This window comes from Branchiostoma belcheri, unplaced genomic scaffold (assembly GCF_001625305.1).
Source record: "Branchiostoma belcheri isolate BF01 breed outbred unplaced genomic scaffold, Haploidv18h27 scaffold55, whole genome shotgun sequence".
NCBI classification, from domain to species: Eukaryota; Metazoa; Chordata; class Leptocardii; order Amphioxiformes; family Branchiostomatidae; genus Branchiostoma; species Branchiostoma belcheri.
Window position 1 is genome coordinate 1,317,237 of NW_017804187.1, and position 16,688 is coordinate 1,333,924.

Genomic DNA, 16,688 nt, shown 5'->3' on the forward strand with positions numbered 1-16,688 from the left:
GTCGAATAGACTCTGGCTTGTGTTATATAATATCTCGTCTTCAGGGGCTGCTAGAAGCTTGATCTAGAAAGGCTAGAACGGGCACCATTCTAATAACAATCAAATTTGTTAGGCGTTACCATGTTTTTGGTAGTCACACGATTAGTCACTAGCGTAGCTCTAAAAGCATCCTAACGTTTTGAAGAGGCATTTAAACCTTAGAATGTATTGCTGGATGCCAGACACACAGCACACTACTGTCACTACTCTCAAAGTAATCCAGTGTGTATCTTGAACAATATAATCAATATGTGTGGCATCCAGGCTACTATATTGTCTGTCCTGCGTGAACTGTCCCAAACAGTACGCCATCACGCCCTCAGTGCTAATGGGATCCCAGCGTGTACTCACTCGATGCCTAGCTGCGCGCAGACGACTTTGGCGTCCTTCTCGTCCCATCGGTCGTCACAGACGGTCCCCCACTGTCCGTTATACAGCACCTCCACACGGCCCTCGTTCTCACTGTCTCCGCCGACCAACCGGACCTGGTACTCTGAAACGTCAATCAGAAAACATGGATGTAACCTTCTCCCTGCTGCCCATGCGTAGACAACCAAGGATTGGTAGTCAAACAGCTACTACAGTGTGCTAAAGGTCAAGCAGCTGCAAACTTCTAAGAGTGACAAAATAGAACCCCAACTTTACACATGCTTTAAGAGCGATTAAAGAGGGGGTTGTAGGTGGCCTTGTGGTTAGGTTTGTTGCCTAAGAATTTTGTTGCCTAAGAATCTAAAGATTCTGTGTTCGTATCCCTAACAAGCCCAAATGCTTTGCTCCTAGCCCCCTGGGAAAGGCGCTTGTGACAATAACTACGTGTAGTTTTAATACGAAACGACGCCATGCGCACTCGGAACTGTGAACTGGCTTACACGAAAATCCGCGTGTGACCGACCTTGTTGTACCGAGCAGGTAACGCCCGCGTCCTCGGAGTGATCGCAGTTGTTCTCGCCCCAACCGTTGCTGCTGCAGCTTGCGATGGTCTCCTCGTTCCCTCGGCAGATGACGTCATCCAGCAGGATGCTTCCCGTTCCCCTGCCGAAGCGAGCTCGTGACCAGGCTTTGGCCGTGCCTCCACTAGACGACAAAGACAATTTTAAAATCTTATCTCCAAGCAGATCATACGGTGGCAAGGCAGCATCCATTGACCAGAGGAGTGTTCATTAGGATACTATCTGGCTAATGGATACTGCCTGGCTAAAGGATACTGCCTGGCTAAAGGATACTGCCTGACCAGTTTGATACTGTCTTTTGCGGCCACCGAAACATCTGCTTGGAGATTACTTAAAATCCAGTTGCGGAAGTATTGTTTTGGGTGGCTGAGCTGTGAGTCGGTGTGCCTGCTTATCCGGACAGAGTAGGTTGGTAGTATGTGGATGTGGATGGGGAAGATTGACAGGCAGAATGGCAGGACGTCATTTTTTTACACAACCAATATATGCAAATTTTTCAAACAAAATGTTTGTTTGAGTGTCTAGGACCTTACCTATTCTCTTGGCCTTCTTTAGAATTAAGTATTTTGACCGTCTGGTTGTCCCTACGGCTACCGGCTACGGGTTCGAGGAGAATTTAATTTTAACGGAAAGTAACAAAGGTTTGGTACTCACACAAAGCCGAGCTCCCTGCAGACGACCTCTGCGTCCCTGTCGTCCCAGTTATCGTCGCAGATGGTTCCCCACTCGCCGCCGTGGTACACTTCCACCCGGCCCTCCGACTCCACGCTCCCTCCTACCAGCCGGACAGCGGCCGGGACTGAAGACTCCTCGGCTGAGGGGAAAACAAGCAAAAAATCAGCCTTGTGTCCAGTCTATCGCGGTTGGGGCGGATTTTCTTCGGGGCTGCTTAAGCTCTTTGCTGCCCGCCTCAGCTAGGTTCCCCGGTAGGTTTTTTACGACGGGAGATGATTAGCCCCATTGTGGTGGGGCGAATCATCTCCCGGTGTGCCAAACTCTATCAGAGGCGTAGCACTCCGGATCCTACCGGGCGGTCTGCTGAACTGGACGGAGGACAACCTGCCCCAAGCACGATAAACTGGATACCAGGCTAGCAAGAAATGGGTGACCTCATACTTCGGAGAAGTAAAAGTACTAGGGTTTTGCGCCCAGCGAACTCATTAACAAAGACACCAAACTGAGAAGACACTTACATGTACCTTCTTGGACCCCACACGTCACGCCCGCGTCCTCTGTGTGCCGGCAGTCCATCCTGTCCTCTGCAGCTCGCTCGCAATCCGCTAGGGTCGCTTCTGTGCCCTGGCAGCTCACCTCGTCCATGAGGATGGGGTCAGTGCCCTGGCCGAAGTGCGCACGTGACCAGGCTCTGACATCACCACTGAGTGGAAAACGTGTCACACAAAATATGTATTTCAACAGAATCGATCTATTCGAGGTCTCCCCGTGCCAAAAATGTATCCCTGGATGGCATGTTCATACAAACTTATCTATAATTTTGGAGCCGAGACGGGGGCGTTACAAACTAGGTACTACTGGCCCTCTAACCACATGTTCTTCAAAGAAGTGAATCAGTCATCTTTGAGAAGGCCGTTGAGTGAACCAAAGAGTCAGACTACATTCTTTTATACCATAGAGGTGATTCAGTAACCGCTATTTAAGCATTTAAGTGTGTGAACAAGTTTTACCCGAATCCGAGCTGCCTGCAGACCACCTGGGCGTCCCTTTCGTCCCACGAGTCGTCGCATACGGTCCCCCATCTTCCATCCAGAAACACCTCCACCCGTCCCTCCCTGCTGTTCGTCCCCCCCACCAGTCGAATGGTCGGGCCCGGGAGGAGCTCCTCCGACTCTGGGCGGGTCTCTGCGGAAGTGACGTCATCATGCTCGGTTTCTCCGGATTCCGGAATAGTGATTATTCCGGATTCGCCCGAGCCCGCCTCGGAGGTCTCTCCGGAATCGGTATCAGAGGCACCTCCGGACTCAGACCCGGATATGATTCCGGACTCACCACCGGAATTGATTCCGGATTCTGATCCGGAAGGAGGCTCCGTGACGGAGGTTTGAATGCTAGTGTCTGGCGGTGGGGGAGGAAAAGAGGAGGGAGTGCACGGTTAGGAAGCAACAGACAGTCACAGACCCACAGTGCTCAGCCAAAGCTGTGTTATGGGGGTAACAGCCCAGCGACTGCGTGCAGTACGTGTTTGCATTCTACCACAACACACAGTGCACCGTCACAAGTGTTACAGTAAAAACGCTCTATCCAAAACAAAACTATGTAGCCTCGCGGACTCTTTGTACCGCTCTATAGCCCTCCTCAAGCTGACCCGCCAGTTCGGACACGTGATAGCAATGTTGGGTCAAAGGTGACCGGAAGTCTGTAGCGACCCCCGTCTCGCCAATCGGATCGTCACTTCCTTCACAACCACTCAAATCACAAACAATATTCTTTTTTTCATCAGGTCGCCCGTCAACTATGGCTGAGTGGATATGAAAGCCCTAAACGTCCAGCGACCTCTGACCTGCATCAAGTGTTTATAGGGTCACGTGTCCGACCTAGTGGGTCAGTCATCCTAAGGAAGGCTTTAGAGTCAGCGGCGAAGTCGGTGAGTGCTACATTTTTTTGTGCTAGATAGACATTCTAAACCGTTGTGTATGTTACCTTGATGATGAATACGTGACCAACAACACAGGCAAGCTCTCGTGCAAGCAAAGGGCGAACAAAGGGTAGGGAACACCCCTCTTCACCACAGCTGAATGGTTTATCCCAAATCATCCCCCGAACCCAGCAAAGTCAATCACCAGTACGCCACAACACCCACAGTTCCGATCAAACCGTATTACGAAGTCATTGATATACCATATAGCTCATGTATGAAACCAGTCCATTGGAAATACTAGTAAACGCCAGCCACACCACAGTATTTGGGTTAGGGTGGGGTTGGTTTGGGAAGGCCAATAGTTTAAGGTAGTGTTTAATGGTGCCTGAGGACTTTGGGGACATCTTAAAAATACTAGTTAGAATTACTTTTGGTCATTGAAATTTTTCATATAAGTACCTTATTGCAAGACAATAATTTATGCAAATTTTTATGACGTCACGATGACGTAATCTGGAGTTATGAGCCACGCCCCCTTTTTAGAAAAATCAATTTTCCTGGCCAGTGCTTTGGTTTTCATTGACCATATTTTGTAGAGAGGCGCACTATAGTGATAGCAAAAAACGTACGTCAGGATTTTTTTCTATCTTCAAATGTTGATTTTTTAATGAATTTTTTTCGTAAATTTTAACAGTGCCATACGCCAGCGGCCCTCCCCAGCACATAAAGCGGCGCAGCGTGTCGGCCTGACGTACGTTTTTAGTTTAGAAGCTTATGTTTAAAATAAAACAATTTTTGGTCCCTTTTCATTAGCAGTTTTGCCACAGTTTTGATCTAAAAATGCTGTATATGCTGTATGGGTTACATAAATGTCCATTTTGGAGCCAAAAAGAGCCGAAATCGCCAGGTTCTGGTCCGCATTCCAAAGGCCCCGATGACTTCCGGTAAAATGCGGGTCATTGACCCTTCAGCACGCTGTATTTACCATTCTGAGCCGCGATTTAGAAAAACAGGCCGGGGATATGTCCAGTAAAAAGAACAGCCCAAGCATCCCCATTCTTAAAGCGTGGGGGAGTCACGTGACCAAACCAAAATGGCGGACGACGACTTGGATGCCGCGAAGGACGCTGTGCGGTTTGCGGCAACATTTGGGCCGCTAGACAATCTTTTAAACGGCTATACCCTACGTAGTTTTGCAGGTGGACTTTCATGGACTATTCTGAGACCTTTCTGGAGAAAAACCGTCCGTGTTTTCTGGAGTTACGGACTTGTTTTTGATGCCTACCCCCGAAGTTCTTTGTTGTGTTACGGAAAGCAACATACTCGGAAAAAAGACTGAAAACATGGAGTTACCGGAGTAGATAGCCCTGGAGAAAAGCCTGCCCGTACGTGGTATGAGATTACTAGCGAATATAATTTTGTTGATTATGTGAATTTCTGTTGAACGTTGTCCTAGTAGACGTGTGCTTACAGTATATGATTTTTTTTACGTACGGAGTTTTATCTGCAAAATATGGACGATCCGTTATAAGCTGCCACCGCTGTAAACCGTAAAGATACTAGTATGTTCGTCGTTACAGTAAGATTGTGTATGCATTCCGCTCTAAGATAGCTTGAAGGTTGTTTGTATTGTATTTCTTTAAATAAAAAAAGAACGTTGCAGATTGGAAATCAGTTCTTGTGTCATGTTTGTTCAACTACATATAACAGTTACTACCGGTAGTATATTTACAAACATTTTGCAGTCGAAACAAACTCAAACGTTCCTTTTGGCAGTCAAATGTTTTTTCATAGGAAGTTGTTGGCGTAATCCATGCCTTTTTCTTGGTGATTTCTGTGGTATATTTCCAGTTGAATATGTGTTCCGACTTGATTAGCCGGCATGGCAGGTTTTCGTAAATTCTTTGCAGTTGGCAGATTTTGGTTACTTAGCGGTCTACAAATAACATGATGTACTGTATTTACAAACGCTCTAAGTATCAGGAAAATTGTCTTTTCCTTTCCCAATGGCAAAGTGAAGCTCACACACACTGTGACAGTTCACATTCCTTGCTTCAAGTGGCCCAGCGGAATCGTGCTTTCGCTTCAGTGGGGCCGGGGTGTGTGCACATTATTTGGAAGAGCACTCCATATTTGGAAGAGCACTCCATATATGGGATCCCGGATGGTAGATGGCGCGTAAAAATTGCGAACTTTGTCGTTCAATTTCGCGGTCAAAATGTGGCCCTGGCAAAAAATATGTTATAGATTATAAAAATAGACCAAAAAGTCTACCATGTCAGATAGAGTTTTTTTTCTATATTAGTATTTCCAAAAAGTCCTCAGGCACCCTTCAATATGACCTACATACATACGTGATATGGTATACACTTTACTCACTGTCCGTTCTAGTAACGTCCTAAAACACTATGATATTTGCCATCATTGCACTGCTTGAGAGAAGCGGTACAAAGTTAACCTAGGCGGCGACATACAATAGTTAGATAAACGGGTTTCATGCTCCAAATAACGAAACATAAAAAGTTTCACTGTTCACACGAACACACAAACAGATGCGTATCATTGTCCATCCAGCAGTACTGGCTACTAGTACGTTGGCTGAATAAGTGTATCGGTTACGTTTTTGTGTAGTATGTAACACGGCATCTATACCTGTGCTCTCAGTGACCGGAGGTCCCGGTGGAGTCAGGGACCGACAGACGACACCTGCCGCTTCTGCTTCCACACAGTCATGCCGGCCCCAGCCGTTGTGCTGGAGAAGAGAACATGGCCAAATAAGTAAGTTCGAGAGTCAGAAACTGTATTTCTCCCCTTGGTGGGGCATAAATCAACTGCAGGGTAGAAACACACACACACACACACACGCACACACACGCACATACTCACACAGCACAAACACACACACACACACAAATACCTGTTCTTGGTGCTGAATGCTGTCCACACAAAAAGATGCACATGGATACACACGCACACAGGACCTTCATGATATCAGCAGCTTAATCACTACGTGTACTACCTACCTGGCAATGCTATAAAGTTCTCCTAAATGTTTTGCTCATTTGGAAGATTGGGAAGAATAATTAAAGAAACATGCCCAAATACAAAGGGCATAAAGAGTATAACGATAACTGTCTGTATGATCGTACTTTTACATCTGTGAAAACACCCAGTGTTGTATCGTTCCTCCCACCTTGCAGTCCCTGAGAGACATCTCCGTCCCGGTGCACAACATGTCGTCCAGAACAATCTTCCCGCTGCTCTGCCCGAATCTTCCCCGGGTCGTCGCCTCTACGGCTCCGCTAGTGTGGGGCAGAAGAGAACGACATTTTTTCAGGTAAGCTTGGTCAAGAACGTGATTGTTCAATCATGGCGAACCGGGGCAATGAAGTCCTAACTACTCTAAGGACCATTCATTTGTGCATGAAACACATCAGTTTTCACATTAAGCGCGTGTTTGTCTCATCACATGTCGTGGAGCCCCCAAGATCTCTTTACAATTCTCTGCAGACGACATTATAGACCCTAAGATCCCATGATACTCAATCAGGAGACCCATTTTTGCAGACAACATTACACTCCTAGAATATCCCATAATACTCACTCATGCAGTCAGGGAACCCGTTTTTGCAGACGATATCATAGTTTCTGATGGCCCATAATACTCGCGCTCTTTGCTGACGACAGTAGCACCACCGACATCCCCGCCCGTCGCAGACGATATTGCGCCACCCATATGATATCCCATAATACTCACTCAGGAAAGCCCAGTTCCCTGCAGACGACATTAGCATTACCCGTATCCCATAATACTCACTCAGGGGACTCGATTTTCAACCAACGTTACAGTTTCTGGTGGCCCATGACACTCAACCATCTCAGGCACTTTGCAGACGACATTGCAATTTGGCGCCACCGACATCCCATAATACTCACTCAGGAAAGCCCAGTTCTCTGCAGACGACGTTTGCGTCCTTGATGTCCCACAGGTCGTCGCACACGGCCCCCCACTCGCCGTCGTGGAAAACCTCCACGCGACCCTCGTACACATTGTCGCCATCGATCAGCCGGATGTCGTAGCCTGTGTCCTGGTTATCTGTGGAGGGCGTGAATGGGGTGTGCAGTGAGACGTTAGGTGCTGCGAATATGCTGTGTCCAGAACCGTGCTTTAACCAGAACCATGCTCAAAGCACAGTTATGGATAGTTCACGCGTATCCAGAACCGTGCTTTATCCAGTATGATGCTCAGGCACAGTTCTGGATAGTCCACGCGTATCCAGAACAGTAGTAGTGGCTCGGGCAAATTCACATTGATTTCTTGGATACGTGGAAACTATCCAGAACTGTGTTTTTTCTGATCTTTTCTAGGCACGGTTTTGGATGCAATATTATAACGGATATCACAGGCAATGATCAATGATATAAAGAGAGAATAACAATGAGCAAATCGGGTTGCAACACTATCAATCGTTTGCAGTATTCCATCGTACAATATAGTTCTTAGTTAGGTTCATATGTTCAAGTCTTAGAACAGGACTTCCGTCCATTGATAGTTGAGCAATTAGTTAAAGAAAGTGACTGTCAGGCAGACAGAAGAGCGCAGCACACCAGTGTCAGTGACTCCAGAACATTCAGAGCCCCCATCGAAGAAACGTCATCTCGTTCCAGCTTTACCAGAAATGTTCTTGAGACCGCCAAAGACCATTATAGACGCCAGTAAGAAGGCAACCAAAACATAATAAGAAACAAAAAAGGCGATCGCACCATTGCCGGCACGGTAAAAAGATCAGTATGTCAGAGGTTTGGAAGAAAGAACCATAAAGGTGGCAAAAAAATTACCCTTTCCAAGAAACGCCATCTTGGATCAAACTTCAAGCCAAAAAGAGAACTGTAGAGAATGGTTAGTTGGCCCATAGGAAACAGTGAGATATGCGCATCAGCAAAAGGTAGGTAGTCAGTGAATCTCTTATCAATATGTGGTTATTTCCCGTGCGTTGGATCCGCAAACCACCGCCATGCTGAAAAGCAAACTCCTGGAGGGCCCAGCCCACCAAGGCCGTAGATATTGGCAACAGTACGCCATAGACTCGCATCCATTCCCAGCGACCAGGGAAAAGTACGTAGGGAGGTTATGTAGGGGAGTCCGCATGCAATGGTAGAACCAAGCCTTAGAGCAGAAAAAATCGCGAGACTTTGCAAAAAAAAAAGTCTCGCTAGACTTTACAAAAAAATCTCGCGAGACTTTGCAAAAAAAAAATCTCGCGAGATTTTACAAAGTCTCGCGGGTAAAAAATCTCGCGAGACTTTGTGGAAATCTCGCGATAATCGTAAGTCTCGCAAAATCTCGCGAGATCATAGCATCCTGGCGCGAAATTTTGTATCATGTACTAATGGATGAAGGAAGGCCGTTTATACTTGTACTACTAGACGGAACCGTCTAGGTTTAAGTTTAAAAGCGAAAGGAGCCGAAAGATATTATGTACTTGCAACGACCACGTCGTTCCCATAGATCAGGACTCCGGCCAGGCCCTGCCAGTTCACGACAGAGGCGCTCTGGGCGGGTTGCGGGTTCCAGTTGCCGAACAGGGTGGCCGGGGCCATCGGCCGGACCCAGCGTCGCCCGGAGCTCGCCGCTATCCACGCGGGCACGGCTGGAAGGAAGGCGACAGGTAATCTCACAGCAGATCATACGGTGGCAAGGCAGTATCCATTGGTCATATAGGAGGGCTGCAAGCCCTTTTTCGTAAGGCGTAACCAGGCATTTTTAGCCTTCGTAATCCGTAGGCAGCCTCCCCAAATCAGCGTGATCAGTACATTAGCCGTAACGCGTAGTTGTTCTGAGACTCTGAGACTTTAACGTAATTCGTAATCGGCAGCGAATGATAATTCGTAATCACCCCACCCCCACCCCCCCATGCAGGCCCTCATATAGAAGGGCCATCGGAGGCTAATGGACACTCATGTGGCCAATGGATACTGCCTTACCACCGTATGACCTGCTTGGAGATTAGGCCACAGCAGCAGCTACAGACATTACAGGGGAACTAGATAGGTTTGGTACTACGTATCTTACGCTATACGGTGTAAGGTACAAGTAGTTGTGCAGGTATTATATGTGATACTATGGTAAAAGTCAGAAGCAACATTGCAGAATCAGAAAGAAACGTTATTCGCCAGAGAAACCAGATTAATTCCTTGCGGGTGGGAATTTCGGCAACCAAAGCAAGGGGAGGGGGAAAAGGCATAGCAACATTCTACTTATACCACATATCTTACTCTGTACAGTACTATTAGGTAATAATAGATTATTGTGTTATATGTAATACTACGGTAAAAGCCAGAGGCATAAGTGCAGGATCAGAAACGTTGTTCGCCAGGGAAATCAGGTTATTTAGTCCTTGCGGGGTGGGGATTTCGGCAACCAAAGCGGTGGGGGGGGGGGGTTAGCAGAATCCCATCTGTATCAAAGACCATAGTTTATGAGGAAAGAAACAGCGACATCCATAAAAAGCTGTCTGCCATGAGAAGGGGGTGGTCGGTTTCCAAGGTAACGGGAATACACGGGGTAGGCGGGTAACCATGGCAACGGAATAAGAAGATGAGAAAGCCGTTGCCAGGAGCAACGGAGGTTCTTGAGAAGCAAAGCAGTAACCTGGGTAACGGAGTGGGTTCTGGTAACAAAGGGAACGGGGGAGGGGGCCAGGAAGAGGAGGTTCATGGGATAACATGAGGCATCCTTGTAAGCGAGAAGCAAGGGAAATTCGTCAGAAAACCAACACCACCGTTCATTTGGTCAGCACTGAGAGTAAGAATGTGATGTACATGTAACTTAAGGATCTATTCTATATATACAAGTAGAGGTTAACATGTTCCCAACTCTCCTGACTTATATATAGAGAGAGAAAGAAGTGTTGGCCGTCAAGCTTCCTGACCAACGGAAGGGTCTGCTAGAAGCGCCATGTAGTACATACAACCGTAAAATAACTTGTACTATACGTATAGCAGTACTAATTTTCTACACTCAATACTGCAAGTCCACACAATACCATACAAACTGTCTGACATACCACGACCAATGTAGTTCAGTGTAAATGAGGTGCGTGTACTAGTTACATGTGCCCTACCTTTTGTACATGTACAGTAGGCCCACTGAACTCTCCCGTCTGGTTTCCGATAGAAACACCAGGGTAGAATATCCTTATCGGGGTTTCTGTGGAAAGAAAACTTGTCTATTGATTATCATATACCGAAAGTGATCATCCACGTGATACTGACAGAAAATCAAGGAAAGTTATCTCCAAGATCTTTCGGTGGCCGCAAAAGACACAGTATCAAATTGCTCAGGCAATATCTATTAGCCACTTTGGTGGCTAATGTCCTCTTCTCTGGCCAATAGATACTGCCTGGCCACCGTATGATCTGCTTAGAGATTAGTGGAAAAGAGCAATCAAAACCCCCAGGTTTATCCCTTTTGCAACCGAAGCAACCACAAGACAACTTCTTGAGCATCAGAAAAAGCTTCTCATTAACTTGATAACACAATATCAGCATTGTACTGTCATGAAAGTTCATCTGTGTTGGTAGTTACATACTTAAATTAAAAACTTTTGGTCCAACACAAAAAGTTCTCTTACCTAGAGCTTTCGACCGGTCACTCTGGTCTTACCCAGTAGACTGACCCAGTGAGGCTTGTCACTGGGTCACTGGGTCAAAGGTACTTCTTGTGTTGGACCAAAAGTTTTAACTTTAAACAATATCAGCATGGGTTGAATCTGAGCCCACCTGCAGAAATTGTGGTCCCCTAGCCCGGCTTCATCCGGGAACTTCCCGGTGCTGACCAGGCTGTGCCAGCTGAGGCACTCCCCGCCTATTGACGTCATGTTCTCGTTCCCAACGTAGTATCCGTTCTCGTTCAGGTCGCACTCCTGGCCGTTACCTATAGTTTATAAAACAAGCTTTTAATCAATACATCAATTTCGTATTAATATTGTAAATTACGTCGGTAAAGGTTAGACATCCAGGTAATAGGATAAGCCAAAAGAAAGTAGTAGGTGCTGCCTGAAACGTTTGACTGTTATCAAAATCATATCCAGTTGCTTGAGTAATTGTTTTTTTGGCTTATGATTTAAATTGTTTTGTTGACTTTTTTGTTTCAAAAGCATCATAGAATTTAATTCATCCTCTTGCAGTGTGCATATATTTGGCAAATTTATGAAGACATGAAAGTTTTTTTTTATTATGTCATAAAGATAACATATATATATATATATATATGTAGGAGATGAGTTCTATGCATAGCGTAGAATCCAAAATGGCGGATGTTCGATACCCATGATCCCTTGCGCCGATCACGTGACTACCCACCATCCTTTGTGGCGCAGATGACGCCTGCAGCCTCGTTCTCGCGGCAGTTGTGCTCGCCCCAGCCCTGGTGTCGGCAGTCGGCCAGTGAGCCCTCCTCTCCCGTGCACCCTACGTCGTCAAGCAAAAACTCCAGGCCGCCTGAACCGAACGCAGAACGATTCGTGGCCTTTAGAGAACCCCTGGAAATACACGAAATGAGAGATTTTAGATTTCACTTCATTTAGTTATTGTATTTATCAAGAGGGCTAAATGAACAGGTGGTTTTCAAAGACCCACTGGAACAACAATTGTACATCAGCAACAAAAGTTTAATATCCTGTGTTGGTTCAGTCAAAACTGTCCAATTTTGATTAAGAAGACCACTCAGCTTAGGGGACTGTGAAAATCTGGTCTAAGTGGACAGGTGGTCACTATAGACAGGGTTGTGTCAAAACGTCTAAGCCGGTAAGTGTAATACTGCCACCTAGCGATCTATAACAGAAACGCAATTGCATGTAGGAAAACAAGCAAACTGACAAGTTCACAATAACTTTAATAGACGTTCGAAAACTAGAGCAGAAGTCCCGGACATATGACGTCGGTGAAGGTTAGACATCCAGGTAACAAGATACGCCAAGCAACTGGATATGATTTTGGAAACGGCCAGACGTTTCAGACGTTTCTATGTGTGTGCGTTCACCCTGCTGTATGGGTTTGTATGGGAGCCAGGGCGTTGCCCAGTACTGTACAGATGTAGAAGTAAGATCACCAGCGCCACACAAAGGAGGCATTTCACAGTTGACTATGTCAAACATTAATCTGTGCGCCTGTAACAGAAAAGCCCTTATGTTAGCCGCATGACTAATAGTCAGACTACATATCCCCTGATCTGTTCTGTACATCCCCACAGGCAACGCTGTCAATCATCGCAGTCAGGTAAACCGGCGCTCACGCAGGTGTGGGGATGGTTTATAAACATACACATGGGTGGTGGGGCCGATTAGTTGAAATTGAAAGCTAGCTATATATATAGCTCAATAAAGAATGTCAATATTCTATGACTGTGTCTTTCGTGATAGAAACACACACACGCACACACACACACACACACACACACACACACACACACACACACACACACAAACACGCACAAAGACTTACACACCACATGTGATTTCTAGATTTCGTTTTAATCATTCCTCTCTGATTCTGTCCATGCATCAGCCCACTAGCTTGTTAAAACGTACAGACGGACTGTAAGTCTCGGGGAATGATACCCGGAGCTTCTCAGTAATCATCTTGGCGCCTCACATTGTGCGCCTGTCTATCATGGCACGTCTATAGAGCGGACAGACACTACCATGTCAGGATGACTGGCCTGGGTACCACCCTATATAGATTACCGGGCTACACGTATGGGTAGTCTGGAGGCTAGCCTCAGCCAGCCTGATGCTCAACCTAGTAAAATTTCCTCTGGGATATGTTGGTCCTGGAGCCGAGGAATTGGTCTGTATACTGGCTCTGGCAACAGTCTAGCACCCAGGCTAGCCCTTGGAGTAGAAGAGTTAACCTGGCAAGTCTGGCACCCAGGCTAACTATGGGAGTCGAGGGGTGAGCCTGTGTACTGGTCCTGGCAACAGTCTGGCACCCAGGCTAGCCTCCGAGCCGAAGAGCTAGACCTGGCAACAGTCTGGCACCCAGGCTAAGTATGAGAGCTTCGGTAAGATGGCACCCAGGCTAACGGCCTCCGACAGTGAGAGGCTGTAACGCAGGTTAGCTAGTGCAGAGGAATAGTCTAAACATCTCACGAGGTGGCCTTGGTGTTTGTTTGAACGCTCATGATCTATGAATAATGATAGGGGCGTGAGAAGCGAAAGTTTAACAGACGTAATCCACAAGCAGATGCATTGAGGGGGAATTCAAACGCTTTCTTACTATCGACTATTTGCAAAACGGAACCTGCACAGTATATGTTACGAAGGCCCACAACGACACTTTCATACACCTCTTGCACAGCCCTTCCACACCGCGCTGCCAAGGGATATACCTGCCATTCACCTCTTCCACAGTCCTGACACACAGCGCTGCACCTGTAGCTGTATCTGCTTGGAGATTTTGCTTCCAGATGAAAAGAATTCCAGTTTGCGCTCTTTTACGTCACATCAAAAACGTGGACACATGTATCTAAGAAGATCGCCTTTAACACCATAATTTTAGACGGTTTTGTATCCTACAGGAAATCTAACAATCTGATGATAACCGTGTGCTTATATACAATGGTCTACTTAGCTAACTGGGTGTGTTGCCACTGTTTCCGGACTTAGAGGGCTTGTCAAATTTGTGATTTATCATAGGTTGTTGATCGACCGAGTTGTGGAGGGTAGTGGACCGAGTTGACCGAGTTGACCGAGTTGATCGAGTTGACCGAGTTGACCGAGTTGATCGAGTTGACCAGGGTAGTGGACCGAGTTGACCGAGTTGACCGAGTTGACCAAATTGATCAAGTTGACCAGGGTAGTGGACCGAGTTGACCGAGTTGACCAGGGTAGTGGACCGAGTGGACCGAGTTGACCGAGTTGATCGAGTTGACCAGGGTAGTGGACCGAGTTGACCGAGTTGACCGAGTTGACCAGGGTAGTGGACCGAGTTGACCGAGTTGACCGAGTTGACCAGGGTAGTTGACCGAGTTGACCGAGTTGACCGAGTTGACCAGGGTAGTGGACCGAGTTGACCGAGTTGACCAGGGTAGTGGACCGAGTTGACCGAGTTGACCAGGGTAGTGGACCGAGTTGACCGAGTTGACCAGGGTAGTGGACCGAGTTGACCGGGTTGACCAGGGTAGTGGATCGAGTTGACCAGGGTAGTGGACCGAGTTGACCGAGTTGACCGAGTTGACCGAGTTGACCAGGGTATAGACATTTTGTTCTCTGTTGGTTAGTACAGGGTCAGGCAGTGGAATGTTAACATTCTGGTAGAATAGAGAGCTATTTGATACCGCGAATGTTCATTAGTCTGTGTACAAAACATTCATGAAACTCTGCAACTTACGCAAAACTTTACCTGTAAGACTAATGATTATGAAGTTTAGATTTAAGCCTTACTATGCTCGATGTACGTACGGTACACTCTTGACATTATGCCATGTATTGTTGTGCGTTGTATTGAGTTATACTTAATAAAGATCTGTTTAAAAAAAACTTACGCAAAACTGCTTATTATCCACTGCCTTCGAAGACGAAATCAAACCCCATACGCCAAAAATAAGCCAAAACCCAAACCTCTGCTTGGAGAGTGAACAAGGATCAAATTTTCAACGCCTACTGTCGCCTTCATCAGGATACTATCTATTTCTTATTTTAGGGATTCGTGCAAAATGGCTACTTCAAAGGCGTCCTGACGTCCATAGAGAAGCAGTTTAAACTGACCAGTTCGTCCACCGGTTCTCTGGCCAGCGGGGCGGAGTTTTCGGCCCTCTGTGTTGTCGTATTTTTATTCACTTACCATCTATTTCTTCGTCTAGGGATTCGTGCAAAATGGCTACTTCAAAGGCGTCCTGACGTCTATAGAGAAGCAGTTTAAGCTGACCAGTTCGTCCACCGGTTCCCTGGCCAGTGGGGCGGAGTTTTCGGCCCTCTGTGTTGTCGCATTCGTCAGCTACCTGGGGGGGAGGAGCCATCGTCCCGTCATTCTCGGGCTCGGCGCATGCTCCATGGGACTGGGGGCCTTCTTCATGGCGATGCCGCACTTCTTCATGGGAAAGTTAGTGATGAGTTATTGAAACTAACTAGTTAGCAACTAATCAATTTAGCTTAACTAGTTACTGATCAGTTATCAATATCGAATCTGCTAGTTATCATCTAATCAGGTTTAGCTGCTCCTGACCAAGTGGAAAAGCATAGAATCACAGAAGAAAAGCCCTAGTTAATGATCAGTTATTGACACTAGCTAGTTAGCATCAAATCAAGTTTTGTCTCCTCTCACTTAGTGGAGAAGCATGAATATCACAGACAAATAGCCCTTCATTTAGCACCCGATGATTCCAAAGGTTTTTCAATGATTTCTCAAATTTAATATCTTTTTTAAATTATCGCAATGGCCAATGAATTTTGGTCCCTCATTGGCTGTAAATGAGGCTCAATCCGTCATAAGACGAGACCAGCCATTGGTCAAACCATTCAGTCCCCACATACATAAAATGTAACGTATTTCATTCTATATCATTACTACCTAAGAGAAGGCTCCTTATCACAACACAGTCATATGAAATTCATGAAATGCCTGTGTTTGCAGCTATGATTATGAAGCCCATTCCCTGGACAACGCGACCAACACGTGTCATGTCGGGCACTCTGAGGAGAGTGACGTCTGTACTGCAGCTCAGGAATCTGCCGCTGGCGGTAAGGATTGCTTTGTTTGTTTACTTGTTTGTTTATTTGTTTATTTGTTTGTTTTACTTCACATGGCCAGTACGCCGCAAACAAGGCATAGCACGCACTGTGGTTTTCCAGTAGATACAGTTAGCTATGTAACTGCATTTTACGGAACAGATACCAATTTGCATCATGACAAACCAAATAGCCCTCAACCGAGACGGGGGTCGGTATCAACTTCCTGCTATTGGCAAATCTATTTCATTCTATTTCCACAACCACAGGTGGATCATATTACGGTTTACTGATGCTGGGAGAGCTTCTGATTGGAGCAGGCTCCACTCCGATGATGACTATAGGCGTGGCTTATCTAGATGACCACGCCCCCAA

General features: G+C 46.4%; 1 protein-coding gene across 1 annotated transcript in view; it reads right to left on the reverse strand.

Annotated features, from left to right (window-relative positions):
* LOC109481310 (neurotrypsin-like) overlaps window positions 1-16,688 on the reverse strand; it is a 49,582-nt gene that overhangs the window by 5,528 nt on the left and 27,366 nt on the right. Inside the window, 14 exon segments of the mRNA XM_019783842.1 lie at window positions 86-89; window positions 391-532; window positions 932-1,113; window positions 1,644-1,803; window positions 2,183-2,367; window positions 2,675-3,062; window positions 3,130-3,196; window positions 6,101-6,337; window positions 6,779-6,887; window positions 7,522-7,681; window positions 9,069-9,236; window positions 10,710-10,795; window positions 11,368-11,521; window positions 11,950-12,128. Coding sequence (XP_019639401.1) covers window positions 86-89; window positions 391-532; window positions 932-1,113; window positions 1,644-1,803; window positions 2,183-2,367; window positions 2,675-3,062; window positions 3,130-3,196; window positions 6,101-6,337; window positions 6,779-6,887; window positions 7,522-7,681; window positions 9,069-9,236; window positions 10,710-10,795; window positions 11,368-11,521; window positions 11,950-12,128 — 2,221 coding nt within the window.